Source organism: Crinia signifera, chromosome 1 (genome assembly GCF_055691185.1).
Source record: "Crinia signifera chromosome 1, ASM5569118v1, whole genome shotgun sequence".
NCBI classification, from domain to species: Eukaryota; Metazoa; Chordata; class Amphibia; order Anura; family Myobatrachidae; genus Crinia; species Crinia signifera.
In genome coordinates this window covers 91,079,175-91,102,793 of record NC_139217.1, presented here as the reverse complement: position 1 = coordinate 91,102,793, position 23,619 = coordinate 91,079,175, and the positions used below count along the sequence as shown (strand labels likewise).

Genomic DNA, 23,619 nt, shown 5'->3' with positions numbered 1-23,619 from the left:
TCCTCAGAAGCATAAGACCATGTGACATCCAGGAAGCACATGGTCTTACGTTTCTGAGGAAGGACTGAATGTCCGAAAGCATGAAAGCAGATCATACAACCGTGGGGTGAATTCGATACGGAAGAGGTACTGGACAGTTTCCGGGACTGTACGATAGAACCCCCATTATGATATCATTGGAATCCCTCCCTTTTGATTCTGGTCTCCAGGAGGACAAAATACCATATAACACGGTGATATGCGATTTTAAATGTTTTTATTTGTGAGTGCACTTTATTAATAAATTGTTATTCTGTTGGAAGGCAGCATTGCACTATGTCTTTGCACTTTAAGTTCTTTGCAGTGCCTATTGCATGTAGGAAGACAAAGTAAGATGCTAATTATCAATATCTTGTTTCAGAAAAAACTTTGTGTAACACTGGTGTGTAGTGGTGTTTGGTAACCACTGGTGGCGCTATTTATAACACACATTTGTATCTATCACAACTCAAATATCTTTTCAGTAGTGCAATCACATCTTGTTCCTATGGTTCAGCGTATTAGTTCAGTAAGATTGAGCACAATGCCAGAGTCTACTCGCAGGAGGCAGGAAGAGAGGAGATGGCCTGCACGGAGGCTGCACATGGACAGTCTCTTCTGTTATATTCCACCCATGGTATATTTCACATAATTTTATGAAATTCAATATACTTCACTTTTAAATAAATAATTATTTCACCTAATCACATTTATTCAAATGACAAAGTAACGGAAGAACAAAAATGGTGACAACAGCTATCGGGAGTGGTGAATTTCCCGTTAAACACATGAGGCACTTGCTTGGGGGCAGCACTTGGATGCTTCTGTTGGTACTGTCAGCCGTAAATGTACTAGTCAGGGCCGCCAATAGGGGAGTACTGTAGGTACAGCTGTCCCAGGCCCCGGCCTCTCGAAGGGCCTGGCCAGCTCATTTTGCAACCCCCCGACTGCCTCCGCTGCACTGCGCTCAGTGCGCTGAAGAAAGCAGGTCCAGGAGGGCAGACTTACTCAACCCAGGATGCCAGTGGGCAATTAAAATGCTGCACTGGCTTTTGAGCCAATCAGAGCTCGCCTACCGGTGGCCAATCAGAGCGGCTCTCAGTACATAAGATCTGATTGGCTCACCAGCTGGTGCTGCATTTTAAATGGCTGTCTGAGTTGAAGAAGCCTGTGCTTCGGGCTGCAGATCATCGGAAGAAGAGATGGGAAAAAGGAGCCAGGTTACTTTAAGTTACATTAAGTCAAGTGAGGAGGGGGGGAGGTTGGGGGGGCTGGAATGGAAAAGACTCCCGGACCCCAAAATTCCTGATGGTGGCCCCGGTACTTGTCCTTTACTGTATTCCATCTTGAATAGAATGTAAACTGGAAGGACATGGACATACCGCCCTTGTATTAGGTGGGGGCAATACTGTTTTACCTAGGGTTGTCATTATCCCTAAATCTGATCCCAGTTAGCAGCTGTCTCTATCCTAGTGGTGTACAGCAAAAAGGGTATTAGTAGAGGCTGACAGTTATTTACTGACCCATACTATCACTTGTACATGATGAGGAATAATTGTAGGAATAATGATCCCATATTTATACAGCTTGTAAGTTAAATTATTTTTGCTGTATTGAGAATGAAAGAATATCGAAGGCAAGAGTAGTTTGGATATGTAATATGTTCACTTTACAAAACATAAAAGAAATAAAAGAGAAAGTCTACTGATACCTGGGAGATTCATTTGGAACCATTCTTCTCCTGTGGGGAAATGCGTCTGCTTTTCATGTTTCTAAATACAATCTATCAAATTCACAGGAATGGTAATGTCTTCCCTACCTATGTCGCCCAGTGTCATGGTGCATGCAAATGGAATCTATCTTTCTCAGTGATAAAAATGTCTGTTCCATTGTTCCAGAAACGGCTATTGAAGCTGCACCAATGCATTCTGTCACACTTGCTTTTGAACTGGATTGTTAAGGCTTAAAGGACTGTTGGAATTCTGATATGGAAATTAAAATACTGAACTACTAAAATGGATTCTAAATAATTCATGGTCATTTATTTGTATTACTCCTTTATGATTAACATGCTATTACATTGGTTACAGCTTTATGTTTTATGTCCGGCTTCTTAAATGTAAGTGATTTTAAAAGTCTAAACCTTCCTAATGCATTACCTTTATAATGAAAAGCTTTTCCAGTGCTTCTTCCATACATTTCCCTTTTACTAAAATTACACCGGACTATAATGAGCTTAACAAGTCTTAACGCTATAATATTAAATTAGGCCAGAGATTTATTTTTTATACACTTTAGTTACACAAAGAAACATCAGTATATATGTACTTCAGATAGCCCAAAGGTCCATACGTTTTGCTTGCAGATAGAAAAATACATGTGTGCTATACAAATATAGAGGGCAATCTGCTTAGGTGCAACGTGTTTAATGTGCCTTTTCAATGCCAGTAATGGCACCTGATCTCATACCCTTCACGGGCTGCTTTTGCCTGAATTCACACAAAATTTCACAGAGCCCTAGGGGTGAGCCCTTTTGTGCGAGTTTGGGATATCAAAAAGGGCGGCTGCTTGCACCAACGATTGCAGCTAATAGGATTCACCCCATATCACGTATATTCTGAAAATTAAACAAACTGAGAGGTGCGGCCTTTAACAGAGGTGCAAAGAAGCATTGGATGCAAAAAGCGGACATTTTCCACAATTAATTCAGAATTTCCTCTGAAATTTTTTCCCGGGTTATGCGATTTGTGAGCCCCCCCCCCCCCCCCAAAAAAAAAGATACATTTCCTTCTGAAATCAATGTCAATGATTATGGGTAATTTAATATCCCCCCGAAAACACTGTTTACATGTGCACTCACTGTTACTTTACTAAATTAACTGACCAAATGTTATTTTGATCCATCGTATTACAGTATTTACACCAAATAATGCTGCTGGGTAAATGCTTTGATATTATATATACCTATCTTATATAATGCAATACATCACTTCTTGACAATTCTATACATCCATACATATCTCTTATCTAGAGACATCCTCTTTCTGCTGTTCATGCAGTATGACTCAGGACATTGCAAGTGAGAGCCATGCTGCAGAATGCAGTATGGCCCTAGCCCTGTCACTGCCGGCATTGGCAAGTGTATGAACTTGCCCATGCTGGCTTCCCTGCCATGTTTGAGGAATAGTCATTCACCCTTTCTACATTTGGGGAAGGAGATATGTCTACTTTGTTGCACCAACTTAAAGTGAATTCGGGGTACTTGTGTATTATCTGGGCGCCCATCGCATACCACTATTTAAGGTATGCGATGGGACCCGATTTCCGGGCGCACTGTGTGATAAAATATTGCATCGCATGCCATTAGAAATGGCATGCGATGCAATATTAAATTGTACACCCACCCTGATGGGTGATTACTATGTTAAATGTACCCCCATTGTTAACGCCACCCCCACTATCAACGGCCACCCGAAGCGTGGCGAGCGCAGCGAGCCCGCGAGGGGCGGTGGTATGCGTCCTCCGACCTTTTCATACCCCCACTATCCATGTCAGTGTGGAGTTGATTTTAGATAGTGTGGCGAGCATAGCGAGCCACCGAGCCCCAAGTGTGGTGAGCAGACGCGGATTACATGTGAAGTAATCCACGTCCGCTCGCCAAGCTTCGGGCTCAGTGGCTCGCTGCGCTCGCCACACCCTCTGAAATCAAATCACGCCGACGTGGATAGTTGGGGTATGAAAAGGTCGGAGGACGCATACCACCGCCCCTCGCGGGCTCGCTGCGCTCGCCACGCTTCGGGTGGCCGTTGATAGTGAGGGGTGTGTCGTACGATGGAAATCTTGGGCGCCCAGATAATACACCGAATTTTTCACTTGGCTACATTAGCTCCCAGTGGCCATAATGAAACCTTGAGACTCCAGTGGTACGTATAAAAAGCATTTGATATATATAATTTACTCTTCTAACATAATTCTGATGCTTTCACTGGATTGTTGCTACTCTATGTGGACTCATCTAGTTTCCTATATATGAGCAAAATTTAATTTGCCCTTTATGACATTTTTTTCAACAACATATTTTGCTATAAACCACCTTCCTAATATTGTATAGGCCCCCCTCATGGTGCATACAAAGCAACTGTGACCTATAGAGGCATGGACTCCACAAGACCTCCAAAGCTGTCTTGTGGTATCAGGCAAACAAATAACATTATGCAATATTAAAGTGCTTCCCACGTAACAAATTCCTTTCAAATACCATGTGCCACAAATTGTGTGGAAAGCAAATAAAACAGGGATAAATCACCCTGGAGCAGTCCAATGGTGTCCAGCAATAATGAAAACAATTAAGTGCACTGAATTATTAAATGTTTACATTTTTAAAGCATCTCTGCACTGTTTGTTTTATGTATGCTCCCTACCTGCATTGTTCATTAATTATTGCCGGACACCATTGGACTGCCGCAGGGTGACTTATTGCAATTTTATTTGCTTTTCACACAATTTGCGGTACATGGTGTTTGAAAGGAATTTGATATGCAGGAAGCGCTTTAATATTGCATAGTGTTTTTGGTTTGATTGATGTAGTATGGAGTACTACCTTTGTATACCTATGTATACAAAGTGTCAGCTACACCCCTGTATTTCAATGTACACTACTCTAATGCTTTTATCTGTGAATCAGGCACCAATACGAGGATCCTTTAAGTCCTGCAAGTAGCGAGGTGGAGAATTCATGGCCTGGACTTGTTTTTTCAGCACATCAAACAGATGCTTCATTGAACTGATATCTGAGGAATTTCCAGGTCAATTCAACACCTTTATCTCAGTCATACTCCTCAACCACTAATGAACAATTTATGCAGGGTGGCATGGTGAATTATTCTGCTGAAAGAGGCCCTTGCTATACCAGTTCCATGAAGGTGTATACTTGGTCAATGAGTCTTGGCCATTCACGGGACTGTTACTGGTTTACCAGATGTCTTTCCTTGAACCACTTTGGTATATTCTAGCCACCACATACTGGGAATAATTAATTACTGTAGACCCTATGATCCATACCCATTCCACATCATGCTCCTGATATACTGCATAGCATGAACTGCCCTTCATAGCCCCAGAGTCATAGACTATTAAGTCCATGAGAGGACATTTCAGGGAACATGGACCCAAGAGTGAAAATCAAAGCTTTTAATCTCACAATATTGCCCCATTGTAAAATGATGTGTTTCACTATGAAAGTCAATTTGGAACCTCCCAAGCACTGTACTACTGACTCTTACTGTAGACTGCACTAAAACAATTATGTTAAGGATGATCAGAAAATGTAAAAAATATAATTGATAGTCTTCTTTATTCCTCAGTTTAATAACAAAACAATACCATTTAAAATGAATTATATTGCTTTTTAAAATCACAGTAAAACAATTTACCTGTTCTGTGTTTAAAGTACTTACCATAAATACTGGAGTATAAGCCTACTTTTTCAGAACATTTTTTTATGCAGAAAAAGCCCCCCTCGGCTTATACTCGAGTGAGGGTCACACTTGAGTCAATAAGTTTTCCCAGTTTTTTTTGTTGTAAAATTAGGTGCCTCGGCTTATATTCGGGTCGACTTATACTCGAGTATATACGGTATATGCATAGGGGATGATTCTAGTTGACTCTGTAAGCTATGAAGCTCACAGCTTACCAAGTCCTTGTGACACTGCCCCACCACCCCGGTGAATAGATGCCCTCCTCGCCAAAGTTTACCCTCACAACCATGGCCCTTATTCTGGTTGGTGCGGTAATATCCGCGTGCGTTCGTCCCGCCGATGTTTTGTGTATGCGCATGTGCAGAGGCGTCTCTGCGCATGTGCGAGCGGGGCGTACGGCCAAATCCCGCATGATATGTGAACACTCCGAACAGGGGGTGGAGAGGGGCGTGAAGGGCTATTTGGGCTCATTAACATATGCATACGCCCCGCGTTTCATGGGCGTTCCCATGCAAACGCTGGGCGTACGTATGGTAATGTGGCCGTGACGCACGTGTAGGGGGCGGACATATGACATCGCCGGATGTCAGCTCCCCGCCCAGATCCCTGCTTTTGCACAGAGAAATGTCCGTGTGGTCTGAGGTTGAGGGAGCTGGTGGAGCACTCGGTCCTGCATTCGATGGTCTGCGACCATCGAATGTTGGGGGAGGTTCCCTGAGATGGAGGAGGCGTATTCCATGAAAAATACACGTGCGGTCCGTTCGGCCAGCTTCTTACCGCGTACGGACGGAGTTGGCGATCCGTATGGAAGGCGGGGTTTCGCACGCACGGTCCTGGCCGCATATTCGGATCTGGCCGCACCGATCAGAATAAGGGCCCATGTGTGGGGATGTTTTACATCCGCTCGCATGTGCCCGCAGCAGGAGAAATCATTCAATGGTCGCCGACCATCAAATGATTTTTCCTGCCTTTGCAAATATAAGTCACTAGAGACTGACTTATATTTGTTAGTGCCAGGACTAAGACAGGGTGGGCGGCTGACGTCATGTGACTTCAGCTGCCCGTCCCCGGCAGATTTTTTCCCGATTGCATTCTCATGGGAATGCCCAACGTTTTCATGGGGATGCCCATGGCCCAGCACCACCACCGCCCTCGTCCACCCCATTCCCTCCCTCTCTGCTGTTAATGGCCCGGTGACATTGTAAATTGCCGAGGCCACTCGCAGTCGGGGTTTGCACATGTGCAGCAATGTGCATGCACAAACTTCGACCATTGGGGCAGAGGCCGAACTCAGTTCACTAAGAGTGAACCAGAATCGGCCCCTTAGTCCTATGTAAATAACTGAATATCAAACAAAGGGTGAGCTGTATAAAATCTTCTAAATTGGACAAGTAAAGGCTTTGCCCATAGCAACAAATTGTATATTTGCTATTATTTTACAGAATGTACTCAAATAAATGATAGCTAGAATCCAACTGGGTACAAAGGCAACACTTCCACTTGTCCTCTTTAGAAGATTAGATACATCTTATACAGAGGGTGGGAGGTATCAAACCTTTGAGAGGGATAAAGTGGAATCAGTTGCCATAACAACCAAGCTTCTGTCATTTTCTAGACTGTACTAGATAAATGACCAAATCTGAATGGTTGCTATCGGCAACTTCTCCCCTTTAGCTCACCAAAGTTTTGAAACATCTATGCAGTCTTTAATGATACTGCCATTTGTGGGTATCATAAAATAATGGAAAATTACCTTTCGAGATTGTATTTCTTTTACATATAATGGAAGAAGAAACTCAGATACACCTTCCAGTCGTATTCCTTTCTTGACAATTCGCAAATTCCCCATACCATCCTGTAGGCAAAAACAGTATATTACAATTCTCGGACTCTACCTTTTCACAAGGTATCACATTGAAATGAATGACTGATACTTATTTCCTGCATATGGTGGCATAAAAAACAATTATTTATGTCATTAAATAACAAATAGCCTCAACTGTAGGCCCACAATGTCCTCCTATTGTAATATCATGTTAATATGTAATCTTGACTTTTAATACATGCATAATATACAGAATAAGAGAATGTTAACATTTGTCCAGAGCATGCACACATCAGAAATAGAGTTAGTAAGTTCCGGTAGAAGATGATGTCCTGCACCTTGGCAGAAGCCTGTTGTTCTGTACTGGGGCAAATATATTTTCTTATACATTTGGGTTTGAGAGGGTGGCTGTCATAGCTCAGCTACAAATCACTGTGGAAAAATTAAGCTGTCCTACATTTGTGTGCCACTTGCAAAAGCAGACAAAAAAAATTACATTTGCACCCCTATCCCAAAATGGTTTGTCACTGTGCAGATTTGTGCCAGCGAGCTACAGTACAGTAGCTTGGCACCTAATTCTAAATAGTGCCAATGGTAAGCCATGACTATACAATGGCTTTAATGTACAGTATGCCTTTTAGTTAATGACATTCTGATCTTATTACTATTTTCATTTATATTTATTCTCATTATGAAAATGTCAGACTGCGTGTTATGTTTGTTAATTACTGCACATACATAGGCAAAAATACATTGTTAAATGTTAACTATATTTTCCTTAAGCTGGGTGCAAACTGCACAATGTACAGTATGTCATAGCCAATGAATCACTGCAATGTAATGATACATTGTAACATAATACACAAATAAGGATAAACAGTTTATTGATCACAGAGAACAAAAGATATAATAAAAAACCCTCGCTGGAAACCCCACCTTCACTTAAATCCACCACACTTTGCTCTCCCTTCCACTGCTCCTCACTCCTTCCAATTAGTCTACTCATTTTGGATATAACAACACGGGTGGAAACCGTACACATGCATAGATCTCCAACCAACAACTATACAGCAATACCACACTGGAACGTCCAATTACATCCAAACTTGGAAGCTAAGCAGTGATGGGCCTGATTAGTACTGGGCAGGGGGACCTCCCAGGAACATTGGGTGCTGTACAATAACACCGGTGGAGAGTTGTGTATGTGCTGTACCCACCTTTATAAATAAATACATTTGTTATCCACCCTATTCTCTCTGTAATTATTCTGATTCTAATTTTCTTGTAATTTCTCACAATTAAAAAAAAAAAAAAAAACCATCACTTGGTAAGTTGTCCTATAAATATTTATGCATATTCCTGTGTCCTATAAAATTATATGTATATTCCTATATCACTTTAATAATAACATAGGGATTACCCCAAATGTTTATTTGATGCTTGTGGGCAATATATATTTTCTTAAATTATTTTTCCATTTTGTTATCCTAATATCTTCCATTCTCATACTCCTGAGAATCACATGCAGAAAAGCTGAATTCCCAGAACACTGGCATCCGCAACTCCAGGACATCAGATATCCTAGGCAAAGTCTGCCATGAACTAACATGCTCACAGTGAGAACTTGAAGCGCAATATCATCACCATGGCAACCCCTGCAGCGCTGGTGCACGAGACAATCTTAGAAGAATGACACAGAGCACCTGTATAGCACCAGAGACTGAGCACGCATGCGCACAAAGAACCCATAGGATTAAAGCTGAAAGACACTCCAGCACTGTATAAACCAGGTGCATATGCGCAGTAGCGCTCCACGTACGCCGGATGTGTGGCGGAAGTCGGGCGGATGTGATGTCACGCTCCATATAAACGGAACTGACACACTCCAAACCATTTTATCATGTTTTATTGCCTTTATAACACTCATTTTCCATAGCCTGACATTGGGTCCAATAGACACCACTGTCAGCATATATCATATGTGCCTGTTTTGTGTTTTTTTGCAAAAATGCAGTATATCCAATTAAACATTGTTAATGAGGGGGGCGGCACCTAAGACCCTATCCAAGGTATAACAGCCTCAGTCATTATGTCCTTTACCCCTGACGAAGTCCTGTTGGACGAAACATGTTGGGATAACTTCGGTCTCCTGTTCCTCACCACACTGCCTAAAGATAAGCTGATTTTTTAAAACTGAATATTTTTATCTGTTTCTTTAATATCAGTAAGTATTAGTGATCCTGTTTTTAAAAAAAACAGTAGATAAGATTTTACAAATTGTACTGTTTTTTTTTTTTGGTCTGTTGTACTGACAACACCGCCTTCCCCACTTTTTATTACATTCAGTGGATCCCCCAGTCTTTTAGATTATTCTTGTGCACACAGATATATATTTCTTTTTCTTTTTTATATAACCCCCTTTCCTTTTTATTAATTATATCTTTTTGTTCTCTTGATCTTTTGATCAATAAACTGTTTACCCTTATTTATAAATACTGTCCCATGTGAACTTAATACGTGCATACTTGTCGCTATCAAAGTCCAAACCAAATCTTTTTCCTAAAACTACCCTTTGAACGGCACACCACTGTTCCTGGACTGAGCTGACACCCCACATACTCAAAGGGGATTGCATTATATGGGACTTGACTTACGTGTACGATTTCCTGTTTAAAACTTCTTGGCGCACATCTCACTTAATCTATTAATTTTATATATATATATATATATATAGAGAGTGTATCAGCCCGGCACTCCACAAGAGACTTGAAGACAGCTGCCGCGGGTGCCTTCCAGGCACAATTGATAGAGGGTGATATGATACAAATAGAGGCACTCCAGCGGTCTTGGTGAATACAATCCACGTTTACTGTGATACAAACGTTTCGGGGATATAGATTCCCCTTCTTCAGTGTACAATAACAAAAAACAAATGTGCAATATCATACCTTTATACCCTGGTAGGTGTGAGGAGGCTCCCGTTGTAGCGTGTCCGGCCCGGCGGCGTCTGACGCGGCTTCCGGTTGCGTCACTGGGAGGCGAGACAGCCTGCCGGCTCCTGCCGTCTGTAGCCTAGCAACCAGGCACAGCGTCCGGGCTGTCATGGCGACCGGGGGCTGGGCATGCTGTAAACAATGTGGAGACCATATACTTAAAACTGTGCAAACCGTGACAGTATATGAAAAATCAAAAGCAAAGAAAGAAGCAAACAACATATATCAATGATTACAAATATATACGTATAAAATGTGAAAGAGGGGAGAAATTTATAACAGTGGCGTGCGGCGTGTGGTTAACGCCGTGCCTATGTTAATAGTGACAGCGAGGTGCTTAAAAAATTAAGGCTGCTACCGACTAACCGAAAACGCAGTAAGATAAGTGAATGGAAGGTGCCTGCGATATACAGTGCTTACGAGTTACCCATGGATGTGATGAGTGGGGTCTGTACAAAAAATGGTCCGCAGTGAGGGCTATAGTGTCGTGCAGGTCTGATAGCCTGCTGGGTTCTTCCGTGTGTGCGGCACTGTGTAAGGTGTACATGTGAACTTATAAAATACAAATATAAATGCAGGTCCAAGTCTGGATCACTGTCCACTGTGGAGTCACTAACTGCTACAACACACTGTATTGTAGAGTACTTGCTATGTCCATAAGGAGTCAATATCACGGGGAATGGGGTAACGTCCCGTTCAGTGCAGCGAGCAGCGTACATATAGTAGGTAGTACTCATATAAAGATGTTGAAAGGCATCCTTTCATTGAGGCCGTTGGGACTGGTGGTATTCAATAGGAAAATCCATTTGGCCTCTTTACGTAACAGTGCTCCTGCCCTGTCTCCCCCTCTCAGACTAAGGGGTACTTGGTCAATGATAATGTGTTTAAGTTCATGTAGTTTGTGACCTTTTTCAGAGAAGTGTCTGGCCACGGGTTGGTCCGACTGTTTGCCCTCAAGGGCAGCGTTGATGGCGGACCTGTGGAGGGCCATTCTTTCCCTGACCGTCCTGACAGTCTTTCCAATGTACTTTAATTGGCAGGGACATGTTATCATGTACACAACGTGCGTGGAAAGGCATCCCAAAACGTGTCGAATCTTATACGTTTTGTCTCCTGTCGAGTTGGTGAATTCTTTGGAGACTATCATATGTGCACAAGTGGTACATTTGGGGCATTTGTAGCACCCTGGTGTTTTGGAGAGGAATGTCACGTTGGATGGATTCATGGAGGAGATATCAGCGTGTACCACAAAATCTTTTATATTTTTGCCTCTGGTGTGGCACACCATGGATCTGGAATTTTTGAAAGTTTGTAAACTTCGGTCGGTGGACACTATGGGCCATAGAGCTCTAGAGGCCCGGGGGATAACCGGACTGGTGGTATTAAATTTCACCGTCCAGGGTAACACGTCTTCAGAGTGTTTGGGTTTGTGGCACAGTAATTCCGATCTTGGGATGGCTAGAATCTCTTGTTTTTGTGACAATAATGAATCGGATGGATAACCTCTCTCGGCAAATTTCTTGATTTGTTTGTCCAATTCCACTACTGTATTGGACATGTCACTACTGATGCGGGCGGCCCGGATCATTTGTGATCTAGGGAGGGCTCTCACCAAGGCTCTGGGGTGGTGACTGGTATATTTGAGCAAGGTGTTTTTATCCGTCGGTTTGCTGTAGACAGACGTTTGTAGTTTGCCTTCACTGATCGTGACCAATACATCAAGGTAGTTAATGGAGACCCTAGAGTGTTGTGATGTCACTCGGATGGGTGAGTCTCTGGAGTTGATGTTGGTGACTAGATTCTGAAAGGATGCTTCACTCCCGGTCCACAGTAAGAACACGTCGTCGATAAAGCGCGTGTACATGGCAATTTGGGACGCTGTCTCTGGGTCGTCGAAGAACATGTGTTGTTCTTCTTGAAACATAAACACATTGGCAAAAGAAGGGGAGACGTTGCTCCCCATCGAACAGCCTGTTAGTTGCAGGTAGTACTTTTTGTCGAACAGGAAATAATTTCGTTTGAGAGAAAGCTCTAAGAGCTTGAGGAACAGTTCTTGATCTATATTCTGTACTGCTTCCTTCCTCAGAAACGTAGAACAAAGAATTCACCAACTCGACAGGAGACAAAACGTATAAGATTCGACACGTTTTGGGATGCCTTTCCACGCACGTTGTGTACATGATAACATGTCCCTGCCAATTAAAGTACATTGGAAAGACTGTCAGGACGGTCAGGGAAAGAATGGCCCTCCACAGGTCCGCCATCAACGCTGCCCTTGAGGGCAAACAGTCGGACCAACCCGTGGCCAGACACTTCTCTGAAAAAGGTCACAAACTACATGAACTTAAACACATTATCATTGACCAAGTACCCCTTAGTCTGAGAGGGGGAGACAGGGCAGGAGCACTGTTACGTAAAGAGGCCAAATGGATTTTCCTATTGAATACCACCAGTCCCAACGGCCTCAATGAAAGGATGCCTTTCAACATCTTTATATGAGTACTACCTACTATATGTACGCTGCTCGCTGCACTGAACGGGACGTTACCCCATTCCCCGTGATATTGACTCCTTATGGACATAGCAAGTACTCTACAATACAGTGTGTTGTAGCAGTTAGTGACTCCACAGTGGACAGTGATCCAGACTTGGACCTGCATTTATATTTGTATTTTATAAGTTCACATGTACACCTTACACAGTGCCGCACACACGGAAGAACCCAGCAGGCTATCAGACCTGCACGACACTATAGCCCTCACTGCGGACCATTTTTTGTACAGACCCCACTCATCACATCCATGGGTAACTCGTAAGCACTGTATATCGCAGGCACCTTCCATTCACTTATCTTACTGCGTTTTCGGTTAGTCGGTAGCAGCCTTAATTTTTTAGCACCTCGCTGTCACTATTAACATAGGCACGGCGTTAACCACACGCCGCACGCCACTGTTATAAATTTCTCCCCTCTTTCACATTTTATACGTATATATTTGTAATCATTGATATATGTTGTTTGCTTCTTTCTTTGCTTTTGATTTTTCATATACTGTCACGGTTTGCACAGTTTTAAGTATATGGTCTCCACATTGTTTACAGCATGCCCAGCCCCCGGTCGCCATGACAGCCCGGACGCTGTGCCTGGTTGCTAGGCTACAGACGGCAGGAGCCGGCAGGCTGTCTCGCCTCCCAGTGACGCAACCGGAAGCCGCGTCAGACGCCGCCGGGCCGGACACGCTACAACGGGAGCCTCCTCACACCTACCAGGGTATAAAGGTATGATATTGCACATTTGTTTTTTGTTATTGTACACTGAAGAAGGGGAATCTATATCCCCGAAACGTTTGTATCACAGTAAACGTGGATTGTATTCACCAAGACCGCTGGAGTGCCTCTATTTGTATCATATCACCCTCTATATATATATATATATATATATATATATATATACCTGAGGGATTGTCCCATCTGACATATCTGACATGCAGCACATCAGATGGGATGATCCAGGGACTGACACTATATATTGTACACATAGTTTGTATATATACACTATGTGAAAGATATGTAATTTTGATTCATGTCATAACAATAAAACATGTGATATATCACTTAGTGTGTAAGCAGATTTACATTTAATTAGATACATCTGAGTTTTGGATTTAAAACAAGATTAAATCGTTTCCCAATTGCTATCAATTCCTCTGCTGATGTTATTAAAGAAAATAATTCTGCATACAGCATTCCCTCCTCCTATTACTTATAAAGCCACAAATGTTTATCACCTACTATGTTCTATGTGTTGATTCCATTTTAATAACATCACATTCAAGTTTTGGTTTGTATTATAAACATTCAGACGACTCGACCCCAAATTCCATTTTCTAGTTAATCACAGTGTTCTACATTAGCCAGACTTTTCTTTCTAAAAATCTAGTGTATTACATCCTCACTCTATTACAGATAACTGATGCTGCTCCAAGTGTTTTAAAATAATATCCTTATCAGCTGCTTTGACATCCAACAATTCATAAAGTGGAGTCCAACAAAGATAAAACACCTTTGTTTTGCACCAGTTGGTCTTGATCACTCATCACCCTATTCCCTCCTTCCTAATGATGCCTCCACAAACCAGAGGTGCAAACAGAAAATCTGAATATCCTTTCCAAATAGTATACATTTTTGCTACAAATTTAAAGTTTTTGTATCAAAGGATGAGCCCAAACACTTAATTAACTATAACAGATCTTTAAGAAAATATGCCAGCAACAATTGCAAATCTAATGATCCCAAAAGATCAATGTACAAAATATAATAAATAAAGCAGCTTTGTCGAGAATAACTTAACTCACACAAAAGCTGCACAGAAATTAAAAAAAAAAAACATTAAAACAAATATTTATACAATTTAAGAACACCTACATAAGTATAATTGAATGATGTGTGTGTGTGTGTATGGATGTTTCACGATAACTTTTGAACGCTTTAACTAATAGGCTACAAACTACCTTACCATCTTAAGGGACGATCTAAGTTCGAAGATGGGTTTAATCTGAAGACCCTTAAGGTGCTGTCAAAAGGGTCCATGTTATTTCTGTTGTTTTCGTGCATTGTGATATGTCGTTTAGAAAGCTTATGACTTTCTGCATACAACCAGGGCCACTGAAAGCGCCTCTGGGCCCTGGTAAAAAAGGATTGTGGTCAATAGGGGCATGGCCAATTGGATGGGTGTGGCCATGCCCCTGTTTAAAAAACACAAATTTGCAGGGGGTGCTTGCTGTGTGCTAGCACACAGGCTGCTGTTGTAGCTGCCTCTCTCCCCCTCCCAGCACACGGCACTGAGCAGTATGTGCCAAGTGGTGGAGAGAGGCTGTGCTGCTGTGGCAGCCTCTGCTATCTACTCCCACTGCCCGATGTACCTCCATCAGACCTGGGGTTCAGGTAAAAAGCACCCGCTCCCCCCTCTCAAGGGCACTGAATACTAAACAGTCTCTGTTAAGTGGACCCTTAACCCCTTGAGTGGTGACTTACTCACCTGCTCCCTGGGGCTGCTGCTGTCGGCCTCAGTTGTTTGTGGTCGCTTGGAGAAGCTCAGGGCCACTGGGGGGGGGGCAGGGGCTCAGGAAGGCTTGATTGTTTGGGAGCTCAGCTATTCGTCTGTTCAGGCATTCGTTTTTTTGGACGCCTGAACACATGAGCGGCTGAGATCGGCTGAACCAGATCAGCCTTACAGTGCTTGGAGGGGGCCGAGTTTTTAGTGCATGAGCCCCAGAGTATCATTTACACAGAGTTCTGGGTTGTAATTTTGGCAGTGATGTCAGCGGTTTACAGACCATGAAATCAAGATCTGAGGAGAAGGAAGAGACCTATTAATTTCTCTTTTCTAATCACCAGGGTCAGCAGCAGGAGTCATGGTCACATTGGAAAGCCCAGCTGGCCATGGTCACCTATGTATTTGCGTATGGTACATGTTCATATTAATTATTAATATACAATATATAAAGATCGAGCCAGCCTGGCCATCCGTCAGAAGGGGGCACGCGTGCATGAGACGCTCGCCTACCACGTTCCAATGGAGCTCCCCATCGGTCCCCGTCACCTCGCTTCCAGTCCCAGACAGTCGCTGCCACCGTCACTCGTGCTGCCCAGCCTCCAAGTGACTGGGACACACATGTATGTGAGATGCTCGCACGTTCCAGTCTAATGGAGTCCCTATCAGCCAGCGCATGCTCGCCAGCGGTTACATTATGGCAAGCGCTGGAGCTGACTGAGAGGGGCTTAATCTGTATATGTATATAAATAAACTATTTTAAGCACTAAATTAATGTATATGGAACAATATCCCAAGTGAATTGTCAAATGAAAGCTTTCTTAATATGAAAAAAAAAAATCAAAAATTAGAAAAGACAATTATGTGCACCAGACAGGGGACAATAAAGTTCCTCATTGGAATTCACACCAAGTACTCTCAAAGATTCTAAAATATAGGTACAGTATGGTGCCCTTGTCTTTTAGTGCAATAACCGTATAAAAACCAAGTTTGCAAAACACACAGTGAACCTGTACTAAGAATATGCGAAAAAAACTATAGGAATTTCTGCCTTTTCAATTATGGCTCCATAACATACATTTAAAGAATTTTAAACAAGAAGTTAAAGAATTATAAACAAGAATACAACTAACACATAGAAAACATAAATTGCACGTACAATTAATAGAAATTAAATAACTTATGTGAACTGAAAACCGTTAACCACCAACAGCTATACTACCTACGCATTTTGCCACAAAAGAGCTATAGTATGTGGTTTCAATTGCTATTGCACTAGGACAGCGGTTCTCAAACTGTGTGTCCTGACCCCAAAGTGGGTCCAAACTTTCTCAGCATGGGGTCGCGACTAATTTCAGTCAGTGATTCAAGGAGTCTGAAAAATCTGTTGCATTGTCTGTTATTTAGACTCCTCCCATTATTGTGTGCCTCCACAATGCTGCCATGCATGCGCTGTCTGCTGACTACACATATATACATAGTTACATAGTAGGTAAGGCTGAATAAAGACTTGCGTCCATCTAGTTCAACCTAGGTTTATAATACCTTATCTCTTGTTGTATAGTATGTTCTGATATTTTAAAGACAGATTATGTTTCTTATTTGTACCGTGGATGTTTTTAACCAATAAATGTTTATCCAACCTTATTTTAAATGTATTTATTGTGTCTGCCGACACCCCCTCTCCAGGAAGAGAGTTCCAAAGGTTGACTGCTCTGACCGTTAAGAAGTATTTTCTTGTAGCTAAACAAAATCTTTTTTCTTCTAATCTAAACTCATGCCCTTGCGTCCTAGATTCCTTTCTAGCAGAAAAAAAGGGTGTTTTACAGTTCCTTATATTGGCCCCTGATATATTGTTACATGTTGAGCATGTCCCCCCTTTAATGTCTCTAGTGTAAATAGTCCCAAATTGCTTAATCTCTCCTCGTAGCTTAAATTCTCGATTCCCCTAATAAGCTTTGTTGTTGTTCTTTGGATTTTTTCTAAACCTATGATGTCCTTTTTATAGTGTGGGGCCCAGAATTGTACTCCATATTCTAGGTGAGGTCTAACCAATGCTTTGTACAGTGGCATAATTACTTTTGAGTCCCTAGTTTCCATGCCCCTTTTAATACATGCTAGAAATTTGTTGGCCTTTTTTGTTGCTATATTACATTGAGCACTACACCCCAGTTTGTTGTCTATTTGGACTCATAGATCCTTTTCAAGCACTGAATTACCCAATTCCTCCCCACTTAGGTTATACAGTAACTAGCAGACTGGTTAGGTCTCCCGAGGTGCATAACCTTGCATTTATCCACATTGAACCTCAACTTCCACTTTTTTGCCCACTCATCTAGATTGTCGAGATCATTTTGAAGCGCAGTGACATCTTCTGATGATTTAATAACTCTGCTCGGTTTTGTATCGTCTGCAAAGATGGATACATTGCTGAGTAACCCCATCCCAATATCGTTAATAAAAATGTTAAATAAAATGGGCCCTAGAACCGAACCTTGTGGCACTCCACTTAGTACTGGTATCATATTTGATATGGCACTGTTCACAACCACTCTTTGGGGGTTATTCTAGTTCATTCTTTCTGACAAAATCCTTCTTAGATGGACAAAACCATGTGCACTGCGGGTGGGGCAGTTATAACTTGTGCAGAGAGAATTAGATTTGGGTGGGGTTTTTCTTCAAAGTGAGATTTATATTGCAGTGTAAAATAAAGCAGTCAGTATTTTCCCTGCACAGAAACAAAATAACTCACCCAAATCTAATTCTATCTGCACATGTTACATCTGCCCCCCTGCAGTGCACATGGTTTTGTCCATCTAAGAAGGATTTTGTCAGAAAGAATGAACTAGAATAAACCCCTTTGTTCTCTTTTACACAGCCAGTTCCCTACCCATCGACAGATAGTTGCCCCTAATCCCAGGTCCTCCATTTTATTTATCAACCTCTTGTGTGGTACTATATCGAAGGCTTTAGCAAAATCTAGGAAAATCACATCTACAGTGTTTCCATTATCAAGGTTTTTTCTAACCTAACGATTTTTCATGAACCCATGCTGGTTAATACTGAGTAAACTATGAAGATCTAAATATTCCTGGATACCATCCCTTTTTCCTGGATACCATCCATGTGATGAGATGACATTGCTGGGGTCCTGTCATTATTTTTATTGTCTGATGGGGTCCCAGAGCAAAATAGATTGAGGAACCCTTCACTAGGAGGTGCCCTTGACTTATGTCTCTTTCATATATGATCTCTCTCTCTTGTTTTCTTGGCATTGTTATCATCGCAATTAGTGTTCCCCCTCCTAACAAGACAGCCTACTGCAAGAAAGATAGATGTATTTAGTTATGCATAAACACATATATTAATGCAAAATAGAGGCTTTACTTGGTATTTAACATAAAAACATAAATTATTCAGGACATTATATGTACAGCTTGCAAGATTAGCCCAGAAGCATATTCTATTAGATGCTGAAGGGCAAACGCGAAAATGCTGGAGACTGCAGAACCTGACTATATGTAAATTTTGCACTACCTACATTCTATTTGACATTAATGAAATGTTACTTATTGAATTTAATCTGGGATTTTTCATTTTAATATTAACTGTGGTAACTAGTATAATGTAGTCAAGCATTGCATGATGTAGTGTGTAAAGGGTAAAAGGTTTCATGTCCTACATATTAGGACAAATTAATTAGTGTTGTACTGAATATCCAAGCTGTCGGGCAGGCTTAGCAAGCGTTATTCAGGCTCATTCTGTCCATAGTTTGTAAAGCACTTGTTTTATTATATACTAGATGTTGCTGCACTATTTGTCCCGATTCTGTTATGAAGCATTTCTACATGTCAGAGTGTGTAGGTATTCAGTCTCTATGGACGGTTTTCCAGGAATTAGACAACATGTGACAGAAGCACTGCAGTTGGAGAACTTTGATGAACTGGACAATGTACATAACATTCCTGGATTTCAGTATCCTCAACAGTAACAGTTTTTATTGTGGGGGAGATTTCTCAAAGCCTGGAGAGATGTATGGTACAGGCTGAGAATCTCGTATCCGAATATCTAAAAACCGAAATATTTCAAAAAATTTGTTTTTTCAGAATATTTACCCCCCCCCATGCCCCTTTTTGATACCACATCCCCCGGTGTCCACGGCAGGCTTCAGGATTCTCTTTAGCAGCATCTCTAGTCCCAGGGGTGCATTCTGCAAGTACGCGAGCGCCGGTGATGTCACTGGCATGCCTGCAAACCCCCGCAATGCACCCCTGGGACCCTTGAAGAGGATCCAGAAGGCCAGCGTGGATGCCGGGGGACACCGTAGATGCTGGGGGGCACCACCTGGGGACCAGGTAAGTATGTTAAAAAAAAATATTCCAAAAAACCCGAAAAATACCTTATCCGAAATGCTCGTGGTCCCGAGCATTTTGCATAAGGGATACTCAACCTGTACCATTCATTCAGCTTTTACTGTATGTCATTTTGCAGACTGTGTATAAAAACAATGACAGAAGCTGATTGGTTGGCACTTTATCTTTCTCCAAATCTAAATGTATATCCAAATTCATTCAGTATTTTTGTATAATGCTGGAAAGAACATACAGACAAACAGAGAGACTAAAGTTCTGATTATTTTTGTCTGCATAATCAGATTAGTTTTCTCCCCCCAAAAAACTTAGACAACAAACCACAAAGTTTTCTTATATGTATAGATAACTATAATCATTAGCAATCATGTGTACCATTCTTTTCTTGTGTAATTATTATTATTATTATTATTATTATTATTATCATTATTGAAAAATAAGTGACATTTTTAAGTTATTTTAACATTATTTTTTTAAATCAACACTTTTTTTTACAAGCTATACGTTAGCGCAAACAACATATTTACTGATGATGCAAGGATTGTAATGCTTGCAAATCTTACTTCAAATCTAATACACAAAACACAAAAAATATCTCATTAGTGAATTAATTATCTTGTTTAACTATAAGCTCAAAAGGGCATCGATCAATTTGCTGGCCTGTTAAGTACAGCATCTTGGTTCATATTAATGACATCACATTTACATATTCAACATTTCAAAAATGGTCAGCTGGGAAGTGAAATATCTAGCGCAAGGACATATAACACAGAGACTTTATTAAAAATCTATCCTACTGAATAATGGGTTTTGACTCTTCAATTAATAAAGACACAAATCCCAAGATTACATGTGCTTTTTTTCCTTTATAATTTTGCGATAGGTCTGTAACAACTTATGGTAAGAAAATATAAATGCTAGTAGTACCGCTTAGTATTAGTAAAATATTTTTTATGATTTAGATTATTTAGTGTTAAATGTAACTAAAAGTAACAAATATAAATCATGTATAACTAAAGTTTAAAACGGACTTTTCTATATGTAAAATTACAGCAAAGTCTTTCCATATCGTGGAAATGCTTTTGTACTCATTATATACAGAGCAGAACCATCTACTTTGAAAGTGAAATTGCAGTTCATATTCAGCAGTTGCTGAGATTGCAGTCATTATGTAAATCTATGAGTTATATCCATCTATCATGGCAGGAGTAGATGCATAGCATGTCAGTTTTTAACATGTCTGTTTTGTGTTTTATGTGCAGTAGTTCAATATTAAAAAAAAATAATTACATTATAATCTGCTGTAATGGATATCTATCTATCTATCTATCTATCTATCTATCTATCTATCTATCTGTCTATCTGTCTATCTATCTTTCTATTTATCGATCTACGATATAGTTAATCTATCTGTCCATTTACTTATGTATCTATTGGTGCAAAAGACTCATCTACTTCACTTGTCAAATAATTTTTCCTAAATATTGAATCATAAACGTACATTTTGTAATACATTTTCAATAGTACTTAATTACCCACCACAACCCATCCTACATAATGCTATTAGTCAGTGCTATTTTTTAGCAGGAACCAGCAGGAACTCAGTTCCTGAACCTCTAATTAAATATGACATCATCAGGAACCTGTTCTGGGCCAAAATGTACTTTCCATAAGATTAATTTTATTTTAAACTCCCCTGTGAGTGCCTTCCTTCTAATTACAGTATATACATATCACTCTCTCTCTCTTTCTCTCTCTCGCTATTTTTTATTTAATTGATCCACTCCCAGACCCGGAGTTCCTGGACCTATTTTTCCAGAAAAATAGTACTGCTATTAGTTAACTGTCTATCCAGAACATGTAAATTAGAATGCAATGAATATAGTAATTGGTTATTATCAAGATAAGTCATGAATAAATAAATTGAATTACAGTATGTCCTGATCTATAATGTGCATACATATTGTAGCTTTAATTTATTCAAACCTAGAAAAAAAATTAAGGTTGCTAGCTCCTGACCATGGAACCTATTAAAATAATATACTACCAATGAATCAATTATATATGAGATAGAAAGAATATGTCTTAAGTTTTTATTTTATAATTGTATAGATTTAAATTAGATTTTCATACATGTTTCCAAATGACATGAAGTTTACATACTGTACAGTCAGTTGGTGCCAAACACTTGCTAGACTCTCCATGTTTTATTCTGCAACAATGCAGAGCAATATCAGAATTTTGGAGCATGCAATGCCTTACTGTAATTTTAAGGGAGCAGATGGCTTGACACCATGATATAATGACAATCCAATGTACTGCAGGTTAGTAGGAGAAATTGTTTCTTCTTATTACAAACAAACAATAACCTCACTTATTGTTTCGTGGAGAAACGCGTCATATAACTATATGCTACTCTCACCATATCCTTCTGGAGCTCCAGAATAGGATCCCTAACCTGCCTGCAAAAAAGCAAGTACTGCAATATTACAACCCAGCACTACACAAATAGTAGCTGGTCAGTCAGCAGCTAACATAAAGCTGGGATCCGTCCTCTTCTTGTTTTAAACTGTGTCTGGCCAGACAGCGGACATTAAAGAATCTTTTTTTTTGGGGGGGGGACGACAGTTTTTTTTTCCTTCTTTGTCCCAAGAAATCTTAAATGTCGATGCATGGTTGACAATACTCATGAGATTACACTTGGATCTAGACCATCCTAAGAGATAGTATATTACAAGCTAAAGGCTGTTTTTATAACAGAACAAATCAGTTACTAATACTATATGTGCATCTGTTTTTAATATTGTTTAGTATCACTGGCCAGTGAAATATATTTGTTAAATAAACTCTTAAACTTTTTATTTTTACATTGTTTCTAGCGCGTGTATCGATTTTATATTTTCTACTAAATATATATTAATGTGCTTTAAGCACATGATTACAAATAGCATGCCCCTTCTTAGAAAAAAAAAAGATTTTTTGACACTGCAAAACCCTTTATTTCAAAAGATCACTTTCCTGTTCACCTAAAAAAGATGCCGAATGCAAAACAGCGAATCATGGCAAAAATCAGGGAGAAAGCAATTCGCCATCCTAGCATTGAATACACTCTGGGCGAATTCCACTAAAAACCCCATTGAAATCCACCGGCGAATCGCAATCAGGGAATTGCCAGACATTCGCTCTACATTTGCAGCGAATTGTGTCCATTGAATAGGATGAATTGATTTTTCTGTGAGAAAATTCGCCGTAACCCCGGCGAATTGCCTGATTCACTGTAAAATGTGGCGAATCAGAGGGATGGAATACTGGCCATTGAATAATTCAGGTTTCCCATGGTGATTTGTGGTATAGAGATAAATATACCAGAGGGTCATCCACCTTGTCCTGCCTGTTGAAGGAAATGGAACAGTGTCTAATCTATAGGTGGGGCAGGAGAACATGTATCACCCAGCTATATACAAGACCAGCTGATGTTGTCTTACCGAAATATCACTAACATAACACTAGGGTTCCCAATGTCCTCATTGGATGAATAGGAGTTGCATTAAGCAGATGCTAAATGGGGATTGGAGCTATAATTTGCACAGACCGCCAGAATACAAGCCTAGTGCTGTCACCCTTTTCAACCATTCTGCCAGGACTGGGTTGACAGTTGTACCCAGCTGTGGCCATAGTGAGCCAGAGGTGGAAACAGGATACTAGAACCTAAGGGTTTTGACATATCAATGGTGGATAAGCTGGTATAATGCCCAGAGACATGCTGCCCGGTTTGATTTGCACATCACAGTGACCAAAAGGTCCAGGCTGGCACTACAATATAAGCCGCTGTGAGCTCCTGCTTTGGTGCGGGACTGACATTGATCATTGGTGCATAAAACTGGTA

At 40.8% G+C, this 23,619-nt stretch overlaps 1 protein-coding gene and 1 pseudogene across 9 annotated transcripts in view; one reads left to right on the top strand and one right to left on the bottom strand.

Annotated features, from left to right (window-relative positions):
- SGCZ (sarcoglycan zeta) overlaps positions 1-23,619 on the bottom strand; it is an 869,285-nt gene that overhangs the window by 154,228 nt on the left and 691,438 nt on the right. For 8 of the 9 annotated variants that reach the window (XM_083169946.1, XM_083169955.1, XM_083169998.1 and 5 more), the window contains one exon: positions 7,249-7,350. The exons of the other annotated variant lie outside the window; for it this stretch is intronic. In XM_083169946.1, coding sequence (XP_083026072.1) covers positions 7,249-7,350 — 102 coding nt within the window. The remainder of the gene's footprint in view (positions 1-7,248; positions 7,351-23,619) is intronic. 9 annotated transcript variants of the gene reach the window in all.
- LOC146039370 (5S ribosomal RNA) lies at positions 8,384-8,501 on the top strand (annotated as a pseudogene).